Below are 15,537 nucleotides of genomic sequence, written 5' to 3' on the forward strand. Positions count from 1 at the left end.
AGGAGGAGAAAGATGGAACCATTAGTAGTAGTGGATAGAGGAGGACAGGAGGAGAAAGATGGAACCATTAGTAGTAGTGGATAGAGGAGGACAGGAGGAGAAAGATGGAACCATTAGTAGTAGTGGATAGAGGAGGACAGGAGGAGAAAGATGGAACCATTAGTAGTAGTGGATAGAGGAGGACAGGAGGAGAAAGATGGAACCATTAGTAGTAGTGGATAGAGGAGGACAGGAGGAGAAAGATGGAACCATTAGTAGTAGTGGATAGAGGAGGACAGGAGGAGAAAGATGGAACCATTAGTAGTAGTAGTGGATAGAGGAGGACAGGAGGAGAAAGATGGAACCATTTAGTAGTAGTGGATAGAGGAGGACAGGAGGAGAAAGATGGAACCATTAGTAGTAGTGGATAGAGGAGGACAGGAGGAGAAAGATGGAACCATTAGTAGTAGTGGATAGAGGAGGACAGGAGGAGAAAGATGGAACCATTAGTAGTAGTGGATAGAGGAGGACAGGAGGAGAAAGATGGAACCATTAGTAGTAGTGGATAGAGGAGGACAGGAGGAGAAAGATGGAACCATTAGTAGTAGTGGATAGAGGAGGACAGGAGGAGAAAGATGGAACCATTAGTAGTAGTGGATAGAGGAGGACAGGAGGAGAAAGATGGAACCATTAGTAGTAGTGGATAGAGGAGGACAGGAGGAGAAAGATGGAACCATTAGTAGTAGTGGATAGAGGAGGACAGGAGGAGAAAGATGGAACCATTAGTAGTAGTGGATAGAGGAGGACAGGAGGAGAAAGATGGAACCATTAGTAGTAGTGGATAGAGGAGGACAGGAGGAGAAAGATGGAACCATTAGTAGTAGTGGATAGAGGAGGACATGAGGGGAAAGATGGAACCATTAGTAGTAGTGGATAGAGGAGGACAGGAGGAGAAAGATGGAACCATTAGTAGTAGTGGATAGAGGAGGTCAGGAGGAGAAAGATGGAACCATTAGTAGTAGTGGATAGAGGAGGTCAGGAGGAGAAAGATGGAACCATTAGTAGTAGTGGATAGAGGAGGACAGGAGGAGAAAGATGGAACCATTAGTAGTAGTGGATAGAGGAGGACAGGAGGAGAAAGATGGAACCATTAGTAGTAGTGGATAGAGGAGGACAGGAGGAGAAAGATGGAACCATTAGTAGTAGTGGATAGAGGAGGACAGGAGGAGAAAGATGGAACCATTAGTAGTAGTGGATAGAGGAGGACAGGAGGAGAAAGATGGAACCATTAGTAGTAGTGGATAGAGGAGGTCAGGAGGAGAAAGATGGAACCATTAGTAGTAGTGGATAGAGGAGGTCAGGAGGAGAAAGATGGAACCATTAGTAGTAGTGGATAGAGGAGGACAGGAGGAGAAAGATGGAACCATTAGTAGTAGTGGATAGAGGAGGACAGGAGGAGAAAGATGGAACCATTAGTAGTAGTGGATAGAGGAGGACAGGAGGAGAAAGATGGAACCATTAGTAGTAGTGGATAGAGGAGGACAGGAGGGGAAAGATGGAACCATTAGTAGTAGTGGATAGAGGAGGACAGGAGGAGAAAGATGGAACCATTAGTAGTAGTGGATAGAGGAGGACAGGAGGAGAAAGATGGAACCATTAGTAGTAGTGGATAGAGGAGGACAGGAGGAGAAAGATGGAACCATTAGTAGTAGTGGATAGAGGAGGACAGGAGGAGAAAGATGGAACCATTAGTAGTAGTGGATAGAGGAGGACAGGAGGAGAAAGATGGAACCATTAGTAGTAGTGGATAGAGGAGGACAGGAGGAGAAAGATGGAACCATTAGTAGTAGTGGATAGAGGAGGACAGGAGGAGAAAGATGGAACCATTAGTAGTAGTGGATAGAGGAGGACAGGAGGAGAAAGATGGAACCATTAGTAGTAGTGGATAGAGGAGGACAGGAGGAGAAAGATGGAACCATTAGTAGTAGTGGATAGAGGAGGACAGGAGGAGAAAGATGGAACCATTAGTAGTAGTGGATAGAGGAGGACAGGAGGAGAAAGATGGAACCATTAGTAGTAGTGGATAGAGGAGGACAGGAGGAGAAAGATGGAACCATTAGTAGTAGTGGATAGAGGAGGACAGGAGGAGAAAGATGGAACCATTAGTAGTAGTGGATAGAGGAGGACAGGAGGAGAAAGATGGAACCATTAGTAGTAGTGGATAGAGGAGGACAGGAGGAGAAAGATGGAACCATTAGTAGTAGTGGATAGAGGAGGACAGGAGGAGAAAGATGGAACCATTAGTAGTAGTGGATAGAGGAGGACAGGAGGAGAAAGATGGAACCATTAGTAGTAGTGGATAGAGGAGGACAGGAGGAGAAAGATGGAACCATTAGTAGTAGTGGATAGAGGAGGTCAGGAGGAGAAAGATGGAACCATTAGTAGTAGTGGATAGAGGAGGTCAGGAGGAGAAAGATGGAACCATTAGTAGTAGTGGATAGAGGAGGACAGGAGGAGAAAGATGGAACCATTAGTAGTAGTGGATAGAGGAGGACAGGAGGAGAAAGATGGAACCATTAGTAGTAGTGGATAGAGGAGGACAGGAGGAGAAAGATGGAACCATTAGTAGTAGTGGATAGAGGAGGACAGGAGGGGAAAGATGGAACCATTAGTAGTAGTGGATAGAGGAGGACAGGAGGAGAAAGATGGAACCATTAGTAGTAGTGGATAGAGGAGGACAGGAGGAGAAAGATGGAACCATTAGTAGTAGTGGATAGAGGAGGACAGGAGGAGAAAGATGGAACCATTAGTAGTAGTGGATAGAGGAGGACAGGAGGAGAAAGATGGAACCATTAGTAGTAGTGGATAGAGGAGGACAGGAGGAGAAAGATGGAACCATTAGTAGTAGTGGATAGAGGAGGACAGGAGGAGAAAGATGGAACCATTAGTAGTAGTGGATAGAGGAGGACAGGAGGAGAAAGATGGAACCATTAGTAGTAGTGGATAGAGGAGGACAGGAGGAGAAAGATGGAACCATTAGTAGTAGTGGATAGAGGAGGACAGGAGGAGAAAGATGGAACCATTAGTAGTAGTGGATAGAGGAGGACAGGAAGGGAAAGATGGAACCATTAGTAGTAGTGGATAGAGGAGGACAGGAGGAGAACGATGGAACCATCTACATCCCACATTCATTGTCATCCTTCAGTGATCCCTACACACTACTCACAGCAGTACGTGACCTAGAAACATGACCTTACCACTCAGTAGGTGCCAGAGACATGCGCCTGGCTGATGGCAGCTTGAGTGTCACTATTCATGTCAATCAATCCAAAGCTTGATTAATTTGAGCACTTGAGAGACAGGGCATGTCAGGAGCTAACAGCTAACTGTTGGTGTTGGCAGAGCTCCAAACAGAGTAAAGCCTCTCGTAAGTGATATCTTCCGTCAAGCGTTAACATCCTGTCTGTGCCCGTGGCCCCGAGGTGAGCTTCTCAACTGACAGCCACTGGAAAATTACTGTGTGCCCAGCTTTGGTTTTGCAACAATAATATAGAAATCCCCTGAAGGAAATATGTTTATTTATTTAACTGGGCAAGTCAGTTAAGAACAAATTCTTATTTACAATGACGGCCTACTCCGGCCAAACCCTAACGACGGACTCCCAATCACGGCTGTTTGTGATACAGCCTGGTATCCTACTCATAACGCTTATCCGACCTTATCCGCTGCGTTTAATAAGCAGTGCTACCACTTTAACAAAGCTCAATGACAAAGTATTGAATCGCTTCAACCATTTATGGCCATTAGCAAATGCAGTGAGCTAATGAGCCATTATCTTAAACAGCCTTCATAACGTTACTGTTTGTGGTAGGCATTTATTTAGAGCATGAGCTACGTGCTTGAAGGGAGTGTCTCATACTATCTCAAGGCTAAAGCCAAGAGAATAATGTGCATCATAAATCACATCTGTCAGAACAATGCTAGCAGGTATGTTGCTATATTCTCATTATGGATTTCTATGTTCGCAAATGTTGACCTTGAGCCTAGAGTTACCTGAGGTAGTGGTTTGACAGGTAACACTACTCTATAGTCTCTGTTGTAGGTCCAGCTGAATGGCTATGTCAGTGGATATATGTACATACTGGCTGCCTGAATAGTGCTTGACAGCTGGACCAAAGGTTAGATGTGTGTTAGCTAGCTAGCTAGTCCGGGGGCTCTGACATTAGCGTAAAGACCAGTAGCACATTGTTCTCTCAGGAGTGAAATGGTGGCCGACCCAGTGATCATGAGCAAAGGAGACGAGGAAAGGAAGATGTCAATATTGGTACTAGTCAGCTATAGAGTGGACTGGACTAGGCCCTAGTTCCCTTAGTCCCCCTCTCCTAGTTCCCTTAGTCCTCCTCTCCTGGGCCTTAGCATTACTAGATCAGTAAAGGGCAGATACGCAATCTCACTGTGCAAACAATTAAATGCTGCACCTCTGCACTCAAAAACCACTCAATTGTGCCGGCGTGTTAGAGATTAACCCACAGGGCTTACACATTAGCTGTCCAGAGTGGGAGACGCACACATTAGCTGTCCAGAGTGGGAGACGCACACATTAGCTGTCCAGAGTGGGAGACGCACACATTAGCTGTCCAGAGTGGGAGACGCACACATTAGCTGTCCAGAGTGGGAGACGCACACATTAGCTGTCCAGAGTGGGAGACGCACACATTAGCTGTCCAGAGTGGGAGACGCACACATTAGCTGTCCAGAGTGGGAGACACACACATTAGCTATAAAAACACACACATTAGCTGTAAAAACACAGAGGCTGTAAAAAATAGCACCCCGTGATCTTGGTCACGTTTTGTCATTTCAAACACTTGGCTTTGAGACTGGTATCAGAAACTGCTTTAACAGTACGGCTGGATGAATCTAGAGCAATATTTCTCCCTCAAACACTTGACTTGTAATAGGCCTACAGTATAGGTGTTCATGTTCTCATATAGAACGAGGCAAGTAAGTACTGTACACCAATCAGGGTCAGGGTTGACCAAAACACCTGCTTGTCCAGTTCTTACAATTAGTTCAGAACACTAAAACTGTACACTTTCCAAAGCCACCTAAAACAATATAGTCCTCAGTCACACAGTACGAGTGTGGTGCCTCCTCAAGGAACGTCAGAAGGAATGTGTACACTCCCACGTTCAATGAAACCCAAGCTACTGTAAACAGACTGTGGTCAGACGGCGAACCACCGAGATGGAAAAAAGAGGATAGTTGCCAGGCTGTAGTAGTTGCCAGGGTATTCTGGTGAAATAAGGTTCAGGTGTTGTTGTTGTGTGACATACAGATGAATGACAGAGGATGTGGGGGGGGGGGGGCTGTAAATCCCTCTGGAATGTTCAGAAATAGAGGGTGCCCCAAAATAACCTACAGGGCTTGTTATTCAGACAACCTACGCCTCTGACAAAGGTAGCACAACTCAGTAATAAACAACTCATTTTGAGTTTGTCCTTCCTTCCAAGCTCTGTTGCCGCCCATCTCAACAGATTCAGAATTGATTTGATAGAACTATTATGTACTGACAACCTTGGCTGGTGCTTTGGGTTCTGGTCTGGTATCCAAAAACAAGGGGGAAACAGTGAAACAAGAAGGCACAACTGTAGCCATTCAGAAGCTGCTGTGGGCAGAGGAAAAAGCTCCTCTGTGTACAATATAATCCCTGCACAGCTGGATGAAAACTGCAATAAAGCTTTCTATAGAGCAGGAGGACTCTGGCCACAGGGACAGCTGGGGCCAGACACTGTTGCATAAGAACACACAGCTCATCCCATCTATTAGGTACAAGCCAACAGAGTCTGAACACACAGCTCATCCCATCTATCAGGTACAAACCAGGTTGATCATAGAGCAACGGTTTCTTCATTACTGGAAACTGTTTTTATTGCACCATCAACCACAGCTGCTGTACTACTACACTACACATAGACCGATAGGAGGCACTGTAGACTGGCTGACACAAACAGCACTGTAGACTGGCTGACACAAACAGCACTGTAGACTGGCTGACACAAACAGCACTGTAGACTGGCTGACACAAACAGCACTGTAGACTGGCTGACAAACAGCACTGTAGACTGGCTGACACAAACAGCATTGTAGATTGGCTGACACAAACAGCATTGTAGATTGGCTGACACAAACAGCATTGTAGACTGGCTGACACAAACAGCTGTCATGACATTGGCCTGGGGGTAATTTATGACCCCCCCCATAAATACCTTTCTCCCTTCCCTCTCTCTTGACTCTACAGAAGGAATCTTGAAAAGCCTTTGTTAAACATATAGAGTCTGGGAACATCAAAAGGTGGGGGAAAGGAACCATATTTCGGTAATCCAACCAGTTGAAAATATGCGTTGGTACTTAATGAATATGATGTCAGTTCGGTTGTCATCTGAGACATTCTTATTAATGATAGGACGACATAAACTGTATCTGGGAAAGTCTACACATTCTAGTTATCAGATTCACATGGAATTGTTGTACAATTTAAATGCTTAAATATGAAACTATTTGTGAAAAGATAAAATGTAATTTTAGCTTCCAAATGAGAGAATTGGGTTTTCATGAGTGAACTATGCTCAACTCAGTGGCCCGCCCATGTGAACAGACATGGGTTGTAAACTATGCAACACAACCTTCTCTCCCTCCACTATATAAGCCCTTACGAAAATATGACTTTCTGTTCCGGGTAAATTAGGGCGACGGTGCAATGTCAGAAGGATTCAGATAATAAGCTGTTCCGAGGACGTGAGGACGTTAAAAGGACTAACATGTCAACTACAGAACTAAGCCAACCTCAGCGTGAGCTTTGGTTGCGAATGGTATGAACTTTGAACTCTTATACACTACAGAAGTGATACCTCCTAGCCGTTGAGTTAGCAGCGGCCGTTGGAAAGGACGGACGACGGATACAGTCTAACACACAACGACGATACTACAACTATCCAGTTTACCACATTTTACATTTTAGTCATTTAGCAGACGCTCTTATCCAGAGCGACTTACAGTAGTGAATGCATACATTTCAATTCATTTCATACATTTTTTTTGTCTCGTACTGGCCCCCCGTGGGAATCGAACCCACAACCCTGGCGTTGCAAACACCATTGCAAACACCATGCTCTACCAACTGAGCCACAGGGAGGCCAACCAGAGACATTCTTCCGAGGACAGGAAGATCTCTGTCGGGCAACACGGCCAGCATCTACGACCAACCTACCGAAGCGCAGCTCAGAGTAAATATTTATTGCATTTTCCTTTTCCAAATGGGCAGTTATTTAGAATGCATAAGATTCTGTATTTACGATAGCATAGCTTCTCCCTTTGATCCTCAGTCTTCCCGCTCTTTCACTCAAACCCAACCTCCTTTCCTTTGTGTAACCAGCCGTCATGTTGGCTCCGTCCACCAGGGACATTTTCTGTATGACATAATTTGCATTCTGTGTATATATAATTGTGTGATTATTTAGGTATTTAGTAAATAAATAATTAAACCAAAGTTCGTATTGCTGATGTAGCGTGGTTCGTTCTGCGTTGTGTACTTTTATTTAGGACACTGCCACAACTGGGATTCTGATGGTTGAATCATTTTTATTCGACCTGCACGCGAAGAGACAACACACAATATGTTAGCCCTCGGTGCAGTCACAGCTCTCGGGCACCTGCGTGAGCACATAGCAACTCACTCAAACACGGTCCCAAATACTCCCGAGTTACAATAGGTACCCTAATTAGCGAGCTTGGTGAAAGTTGTTAACATAAATCTTTATAATTGTCCACATTGTAACAAAACCTATAGTTGCGTAACAGCACTTTATGTAACTTTACCACAGTTTTATATTGACAAATTACGGCGCCAAGGACAACATACCTTGCTAGTTGAAGGTCCGGCAAAAGAGAACAATAAAAGGGTACGTAAGTACGGATAACCCGCGATGGACCAAACCAAAATATACAAACTTTTACAATTAGGTGTATTTACAATATACATATCAAAAAATGTTTGTACACCGAAAAATAACATTAACTATGCTGCTGTAATTAAATAAAGAAAACACATTGAATTATTATTATTGTTATTAACTTATTAACATCCCCTCTTGACCTGGCCTACTTGAACTGTCTTTGTGTGCAACTTGGTGCATAATCTAGGGGAACAACATCACTCTACTACATTCACCCCCACTGTTTTACACTAGCTTATAGGCACAAAACAAAACACATTACCTCGAAGGTAACAAAGCAAAGAAAGAAAAAATATAATTCACACCCACAGAGCGACGGAGTAACCCAGTGTAGTCCCTTAAATCTAGACCCACAAATGGTCGATCAGCTGGAAAGCTATCCCGAAGGATTAGGAAAAATAAGAGGTAGCTAATCCCTTATTCAACCGTATACAAAAAATGCCAAATACATTTTATGCTGATGAACTACACACAAAGTTACATGAATTGTCAAAAATATTAGACCAACCCACAAATCACTCTAAGACCCAGTTAGATTACCACATACACACAAAAAAAGAAAAGGTAGGCAATATCCTACCGTCACTGAGAAACCAAGAACGGTTTCATTTCCTGTGTAGACATAGTTTGGATTAGCCTATTCACTGGCTTAATAAATCTACCTAGTCTAGTCCGAACACCCTCACCCAAAAACCTAGCAGGAATGTCACGGACAGCACTAACCGTGCTCAGAGGTCTGTAGCTATATACAGGGTCAGTAGCGAGCAGTCGCACTTCGCTTCGCTCCACAGGTAATATTACACTTCTTTACATTACAACGGTTTGGTTTGTTTGATCTGAGCAATTTTTTCTTAGCCATCAAAGATAATTGTGTAGTTTAGAGTAATTATCGAGGAGTAATTATCGAGGCCAGCTATTTTTTCGTCCTCCTAACGTAGTCAACACTGCTGGCTGCTAGCTAGTCAACACCGCTAGCTAGCCAATCGCTATCGACTAGTAGCACTGTAGAAACTATTACATTACAACGGAACGACTTGATTAGTGTAGTGTTAGTTAGCTAGCTACATAAATGTCTTTGTCATAGCTTGATAATTGTGTAGTTTAGTAATAGCTAGGTTAGCTAGCCAGCTATTTCCGTCCCCCGCGACGCCATTGTTCCATACCCAGCCAACTATTACCGACGAGCAGCATTGTAGAAACTAAATACATTACACAGGAACGTCTTGATTAGTGTTATGTTATGTTAGCTAGCTACAAAGTTGCTTTTGTATAATAGCCAACCTCTACCGACTAGCAGCACTGGAGAAACTATTACATTACAACGGAACGACTTGATTAGTGTAGCGTTGTGTTAGTTAGCTAGCATTTGTCATTTTAGTCAATAAGATTTTCGCAACGTAAGCTTAACTTTCTGAACATTCGAGACGTGTAGTCCACTTGTCATTCCAATCTCTTTTGCATTAGCGTAGCCTCTTCTGTAGCTTGTCAACTATGTGTCTGGCTATCCCTGTTCTCTCCCCTCTGCACAGGCCATACAAACGCTTCTCACCGCGTGGCCGCTGCCACTCTAACCTGGTGGTCCCAGCGCGCACGACCCACGTGGAGTTCCAGGTCTCCGGCAGCCTCTGGAACTGCCGGTCTGCGGCCAACAAGGCTGAGTTCATCTCAGCCTATGCTACCCTCCAGTCCCTAGACTTCCTGGCGCTGACGGAAACATGGATTACTACAGATAACACTGCTACTCCTACTGCTCTCTCCTCGTCTGCCTACGTGTTCTCGCATACCCCTAGAGCATCGAGCCAGCGGGGTGGTGGCACTGGAATCCTCATCTCTCCCAAGTGGACATTCTCTCTTTCTCCCCTGACCCATCTGTCTATCTCCTCATTTGAATTCCATGCTGTCACAGTTACCAGCCCTTTCAAGCTTAACATCCTTATCATTTATCGCCTTCCAGGTTCCCTTGGAGAGTTCATCAATGAGCTTGATGCCTTGATAAGTTCCTTCCTTGAGGATGGCTCACCTCTCACAGTTCTGGGTGACTTTAACCTCCCCACGTCTACCTTTGACTCATTCCTCTCTGCCTCCTTCTTTCCACTCCTCTCCTCCTTTGACCTCACCCTCTCACCTTCCCCCCCTACTCACAAGGCAGGCAATACGCTTGACCTCATCTTTACTAGATGCTGTTCTTCCACTAATCTCATTGCAACTCCCCTCCAAGTCTCCGACCACTACCTTGTATCCTTTTCCCTCTCGCTCTCATCCAACACTTCTCACTCTGCCCCTACTCGGATGGTATTGCGCCGTCCCAACCTTCGCTCTCTCTCTCCCGCTACTCTCTCCTCTTCCATCCTATCATCTCTTCCCTCTGCTCAAACCTTCTCCAACCTATCTCCTGATTCTGCCTCCTCAACCCTCCTCTCCTCCCTTTCTGCATCCTTCGATTTTCTCTGTCCCCTATCCTCCAGGCCGGCTCGGTCCTCCACTCCTGCGCCGTGGCTCGACGACTCACTGCGAGCTCACAGAACAGGGCTCCGGGCAGCCGAGCGGAAATGGAGGAAAACTCGCCTCCCTGCGGACCTGGCATCCTTTCACGCCCTCCTCTCTACATTTTCCTCTTCTGTCTCTGCTGCTAAAGCCACTTTCTACCACTCTAAATTCCAAGCATCTGCCTCTAACCCTAGGAAGCTCTTTGCTACCTTCTCCTCCCTCCTGAATCCTCCTCCCCCTCCCCCCCTCCTCCCTCTCTGCGGATGACTTCGTCAACCATTTTGAAAAGAAGGCTGATGACATCCGATCCTCGTTTGCTAAGCCAAACGACACCGCTGGTCCGGCTCACACTGCCCTACCCTGTGCTTTGACCTCTTTCTCCCCTCTCTCTCCAGATGAAATCTCGCGTCTCGTGACGGCCGGCCGCCCAACAACCTGCCCACTTGACCCTATCCCCTCCTCTCTTCTCCAGACCATTTCCGGAGACCTTCTCCCCTACCTCACCTCGCTCATCAACTCATCCTTGACCGCTGGCTACGTCCCTTCCGTCTTCAAGAGAGCGAGAGTTGCACCCCTTCTGAAAAAACCTACACTCGATCCCTCCGACATCAACAACTACAGACCAGTATCCCTTCTTTCTTTTCTCTCCAAAACTCTTGAACGTGCCGTCCTTGGCCAGCTCTCCTGCTATCTCTCTCAGAATGACCTTCTCGATCCTAATCAGTCAGGTTTCAAGACTGGGCATTCAACTGAGACTGCTCTTCTCTGTGTCACGGAGGCTCTCCGCACTGCTAAAGCTAACTCTCTCTCCTCTGCGCTCATCCTTCTAGACCTATCTGCTGCCTTTGATACCGTGAACCATCAGATCCTCCTCTCCACCCTCTCCGAGCTGGGCATCTCCGGCGCGGCCCACGCTTGGATTGCGTCCTACCTGACAGGTCGCTCCTACCAGGTGGCGTGGCGAGAATCTGTCTCCGCACCACGTGCTCTCACCACTGGTGTCCCCCAGGGCTCTGTTCTAGGCCCTCTCCTATTCTCACTATACACCAAGTCACTTGGCTCTGTCATATCCTCACATGGTCTCTCCTATCATTGCTACGCAGACGACACACAATTAATCTTCTCCTTTCCCCCTTCTGATAACCAGGTGGCGAATCGCATCTCTGCATGTCTGGCAGACATATCAGTGTGGATGACGGCTCACCACCTCAAGCTGAACCTCGGCAAGACGGAGCTGCTCCTCCTCCCAGGGAAGGACTGCCCGTTCCATGATCTCGCCATCACGGTTGACAACTCCCTTGTGTCCTCCTCCCAGAGTGCTAAGAACCTTGGCGTAACCCTGGACAACACCCTGTCGTTCTCCACTAACATCAAGGCGGTGACCCGATCCTGTAGGTTCATGCTCTACAACATTCGCAGAGTACGACCCTGCCTCACACAGGAAACGGCGCAGGTCCTAGTCCAGGCACTTGTCATCTCCCGCCTGGATTACTGCAACTCGCTGTTGGCTGGGCTCCCTGCCTGTGCCATTAAACCCCTACAACTCATCCAGAACGCCGCAGCCCGTCTGGTGTTCAACCTTCCCAAGTTCTCTCACGTCACCCCGCTCCTCCGCTCTCTCCACTGGCTTCCAGTTGAAGCTCGCATCCGCTACAAGTCCATGGTGCTTGCCTACGGAGCTGTGAGGGGAACGGCACCTCCGTACCTTCAGGCTCTGATCAGGCCCTACACCCAAACAAGGGCACTGCGTTCATCCACCTCTGGCCTGCTCGCCTCCCTACCTCTGAGGAAGCACAGCTCCCGCTCAGCCCAGTCAAAACTGTTCGCTGCTCTGGCACCCCAATGGTGGAACAAGCTCCCTCACGACGCCAGGACAGCGGAGTCAATCACCACCTTCCGGAGACACCTGAAACCCCACCTCTTTAAGGAATACCTGGGATAGGATAAAGTAATCCTTCTACCCCCCCCCCAAAAAAAAAGATTTAGATGCACTATTGTAAAGTGGTTTTTCCACTGGATATCTTAAGGTGAATGCACCAATTTGTAAGTCGCTCTGGATAAGAGCGTCTGCTAAATGACTTAAATGTAAATGTCTAACCTCAGGTTGGGGAATACTACAACTCGGCCTATCCGGAGCCAGCACACTTTCAGTTACAGACTCAACACTAGTAGTGTCAGACGACTGATCAGAATCCTGGTAGATTGCCACAGACCACACTGACAAAGCATCTTCAACCAAGTTAACAACATCTGTCACAGCACCATCCCCACTGAATGGAGTTTCGCCATCAGAACTCTTGTAGGCTTTGGGGATCTCTCTCTGGTCCACTTCTACTGAGCACACCTCACTCAAGGGGACGTCATATGGCCGTTCCACTTCACTTCCATCAACTGGGACTTCACCATCCTCTTGGAATATCCTCCCAGAAGACTCAGGAAGGCTTGCTACCCAGTGGACAGTCCTTGCGTCACTCCCATCCATTTTGCTGGACGCTGCAGACATCTCAGAGAACACGTCACCACTCGATAGAGATCCGTGACTCTCAGGTTCCTCCCAAGAAGGCAAAGGCAGAAAGTTGACTGGCATAATCAGGTTCCTATGCACCGTCTTGATGCGTCCAGTGGTAGGGTGCTGTATACGATATGTGTTCAGTGAGCTGTTCTTCATAACAACTATGTACATCGCACTGTCCCAGCGATCAGCCAGTTTCTTCTTGCCCCTCTCTCCCTTGTTAGCAAGTAGAACTCTGTCTCCCTTCTCTACCGAATGACCCTTCGACCGTCTGTTGTAGACCTCGGCTTGTATCTTTTGTTGCTTACTTGCATGCTGCTGAGCCAATGTCATGGCTTCTCTCAGATCCTCACCCAAAGACTGGACATACTTATCCACATCGACCGTGTCCCCATCCAACAGCACACTTTCAAACATAACATCTACTGGCAACCTAGGGGTGCGTCCAAACATCAAGAAGAAGGGCGGAAACCCAGTAGTCTCGTGAACAGTGCAGTTATAGGAGAATGTCAATGTGTTCAACATCTGAGGCCATTTAGCCTTGGACCTAGCTGGCAGAGCTCTAATCATCCCACCCAGCGTGCGATTTAGACGTTCTGCTTGACCATTCCCCATGGGATGATAAGGTGTGGGACTTTCCAACACCAGATAACTGAAGTAATTCTGCAATAAGTGAACTTTCAAAGTTAGCACCCCTGTCAGAATGGATACAATCAGCGAACCCATAAACGCAGAAGAAATTATTCCAGGGAACACGAGCCACAGTCTTAGCAGACTGGTTTGGACACGGATACGCACATGCCAGCTTAGTAAAGTGATCAGTCACTACTAACACATCAATAGACTTGTTGTTTGAATCTTCTGCAGTCCAGAAATCAATACACACAAGTTCCAAAGGTGCCGTTGTCACAATGGAGACAAGTGGAGCTCTTGCTTCAGGCTCAGGTGCTTTCCTCAACACGCATCTCTTACAGTGGGCCACGTATTCCTTGACATCCTTTTCCATAGAGTCCCAGTAAAACCGCTGTCTCGTAAGCCACAATGTGCACTGCTGACCCTGATGACCAGCATCATCATGAACTCCCTTCAACACAGGGCCTCTCAAAGACACAGGTACAACATACTGGAATATTTTCTTGTTACTCACTGGGTGTTTTGAGACACGATACAGAATCCCTAACCGCGTGGTGAGTTTTCCCCACTGTCTTAGAGTATAAACTGTTTCATTAGCTTCAAGGACTCGCTCTCTCCTAGATGGGCGCCGGCCTCTATCTACAAAGAACATGACTCTGCTGATGACAGGATCCAGTGACTGGTTATCATACAGCTCCTTGTGTGTAAAGACAGGTAAAGAGCTCTGACCCATGGACATCAACTTCTCAAGGTGCTGCGCATGTGAAATGGCCCTCACCGTGGCACCATCATCCCATCGGCGGTGAGCATGGAGGACAGCAGACACCTCTTCACAGGAAACCAACCCACTGACATCGTCTCCAGCTCTACTTAACTCACTCCCAGGAGCCATATACGTTCCACAGCCAGCCTCGGGCTGTTCACAGGAGAGGCGGAACATGTCTTGAACATCATCCACTCGAAGACCTCTGGCTTCCTCCAGCAGGACATCATATGGAATTCTTGTCAGTCGGTGCAGAACTGTGGAGCGGACAAATGGCTCTCTGCTCAAAGCATCAGCAACGACATTCTTGGGACCTGGTATGTACTGGATATCAAAGTCAAAGGGTGCCAGCTTTGCAACCCATCTCTGCTCGCATGCATCAAGTCTCGGCTTTGTAAGAATATATTTGAGTGGATTGTTGTCGGTCCACACAGTAAACTTATGCCCTCGCAGCCAATGGCTGAATTTATCATGAATGGCCCATTTCATGGCTAGAAATTCCAGCTGGTGAGCAGGATACTTGGATTGTGCATAATTAAGAGATTTACTAGCAAAAGCTAATGGCCTGGCTATTGCCATCCCATCTTGCACTTGGGATAGTACAGCTCCCAAACCACTAGTAGATGCATCCACAGAAAGTAAAAATGGCTGAGAAAAATCTGGATGAGCCAGCAGTGCCTGGTCAACTAGTGCTGATTTCAAAGCTTCAAAAGCAAGTTGACATTCGGCAGTCCAGTCTGCAGCAGTGAGCCTGCGAGAGGGACCAGGCCTCCTCCTACCCTTGCCTCTCCTAGGCTTCTTCTGACCTGTAGTTAGCTGAAACAATGGCCTAGCAACCATGGAACAATTCTTAATGTAGTGTTGATAGTATACTACCATACCAAGAAAAGAACGGATTTTGCTAGGAGACGGAGTGACACCATCAGCTTCCATCATCTCGCTCTCAGTCACATTCAAAATAGTTTGAACTTTAGCAGGGTCAGTGGCTACACCCTCCTGAGAAATTATGTGTCCCAAAAACTTAACAGACCTCCTCAAAAACTTGCACTTAGACGGAGACAGTTTAAGATTGTGCTCCTGCAACCGCTGAAAAAACAGAATAGCATGTCATATCACTTAATCCGGCATAGCCAAAGACACGACACAGC

General features: G+C 46.7%; 2 protein-coding genes and 1 long non-coding RNA gene across 14 annotated transcripts in view; all 3 read right to left on the minus strand.

Moving 5' to 3' along the window:
- LOC115203512 (unconventional myosin-IXAa) overlaps positions 1-15,537 on the minus strand; it is a 200,586-nt gene that overhangs the window by 154,010 nt on the left and 31,039 nt on the right. The window lies entirely within an intron of this gene.
- LOC115203515 (uncharacterized) lies at positions 7,577-7,933 on the minus strand. The gene is made up of 2 exons (XR_003880182.1): positions 7,901-7,933; positions 7,577-7,691 (listed from the first exon to the last, which is right to left on the minus strand). It is a non-coding gene; the product is annotated as an uncharacterized LOC115203515 (long non-coding RNA).
- On the minus strand, positions 8,445-14,888 carry LOC115203513 (uncharacterized). The gene is made up of 2 exons (XM_029768265.1): positions 12,573-14,888; positions 8,445-8,728 (listed from the first exon to the last, which is right to left on the minus strand). The coding sequence occupies exons 1-2, from the start codon at positions 13,717-13,719 to the stop codon at positions 8,577-8,579; spliced, it is 1,299 nt and encodes a 432-aa protein (XP_029624125.1). The 5' UTR covers positions 13,720-14,888; the 3' UTR covers positions 8,445-8,576.

This window comes from Salmo trutta, chromosome 12 (genome assembly GCF_901001165.1).
Source record: "Salmo trutta chromosome 12, fSalTru1.1, whole genome shotgun sequence".
NCBI classification, from domain to species: Eukaryota; Metazoa; Chordata; class Actinopteri; order Salmoniformes; family Salmonidae; genus Salmo; species Salmo trutta.

Coding starts and splice junctions, on each gene's coding strand:
- LOC115203513 (XM_029768265.1), bottom strand. CDS start 13,719: ATGGGTTCGCTGATTGTATCCATTCTGACAGGGGTGCTAACTTTGAAA. Junction 8,729..12,572: donor TCCCCAACCTGAGGTTAGAC/ATTTACATTTAA, acceptor ATAGCTACAGAC/CTCTGAGCACGGTTAGTGCT.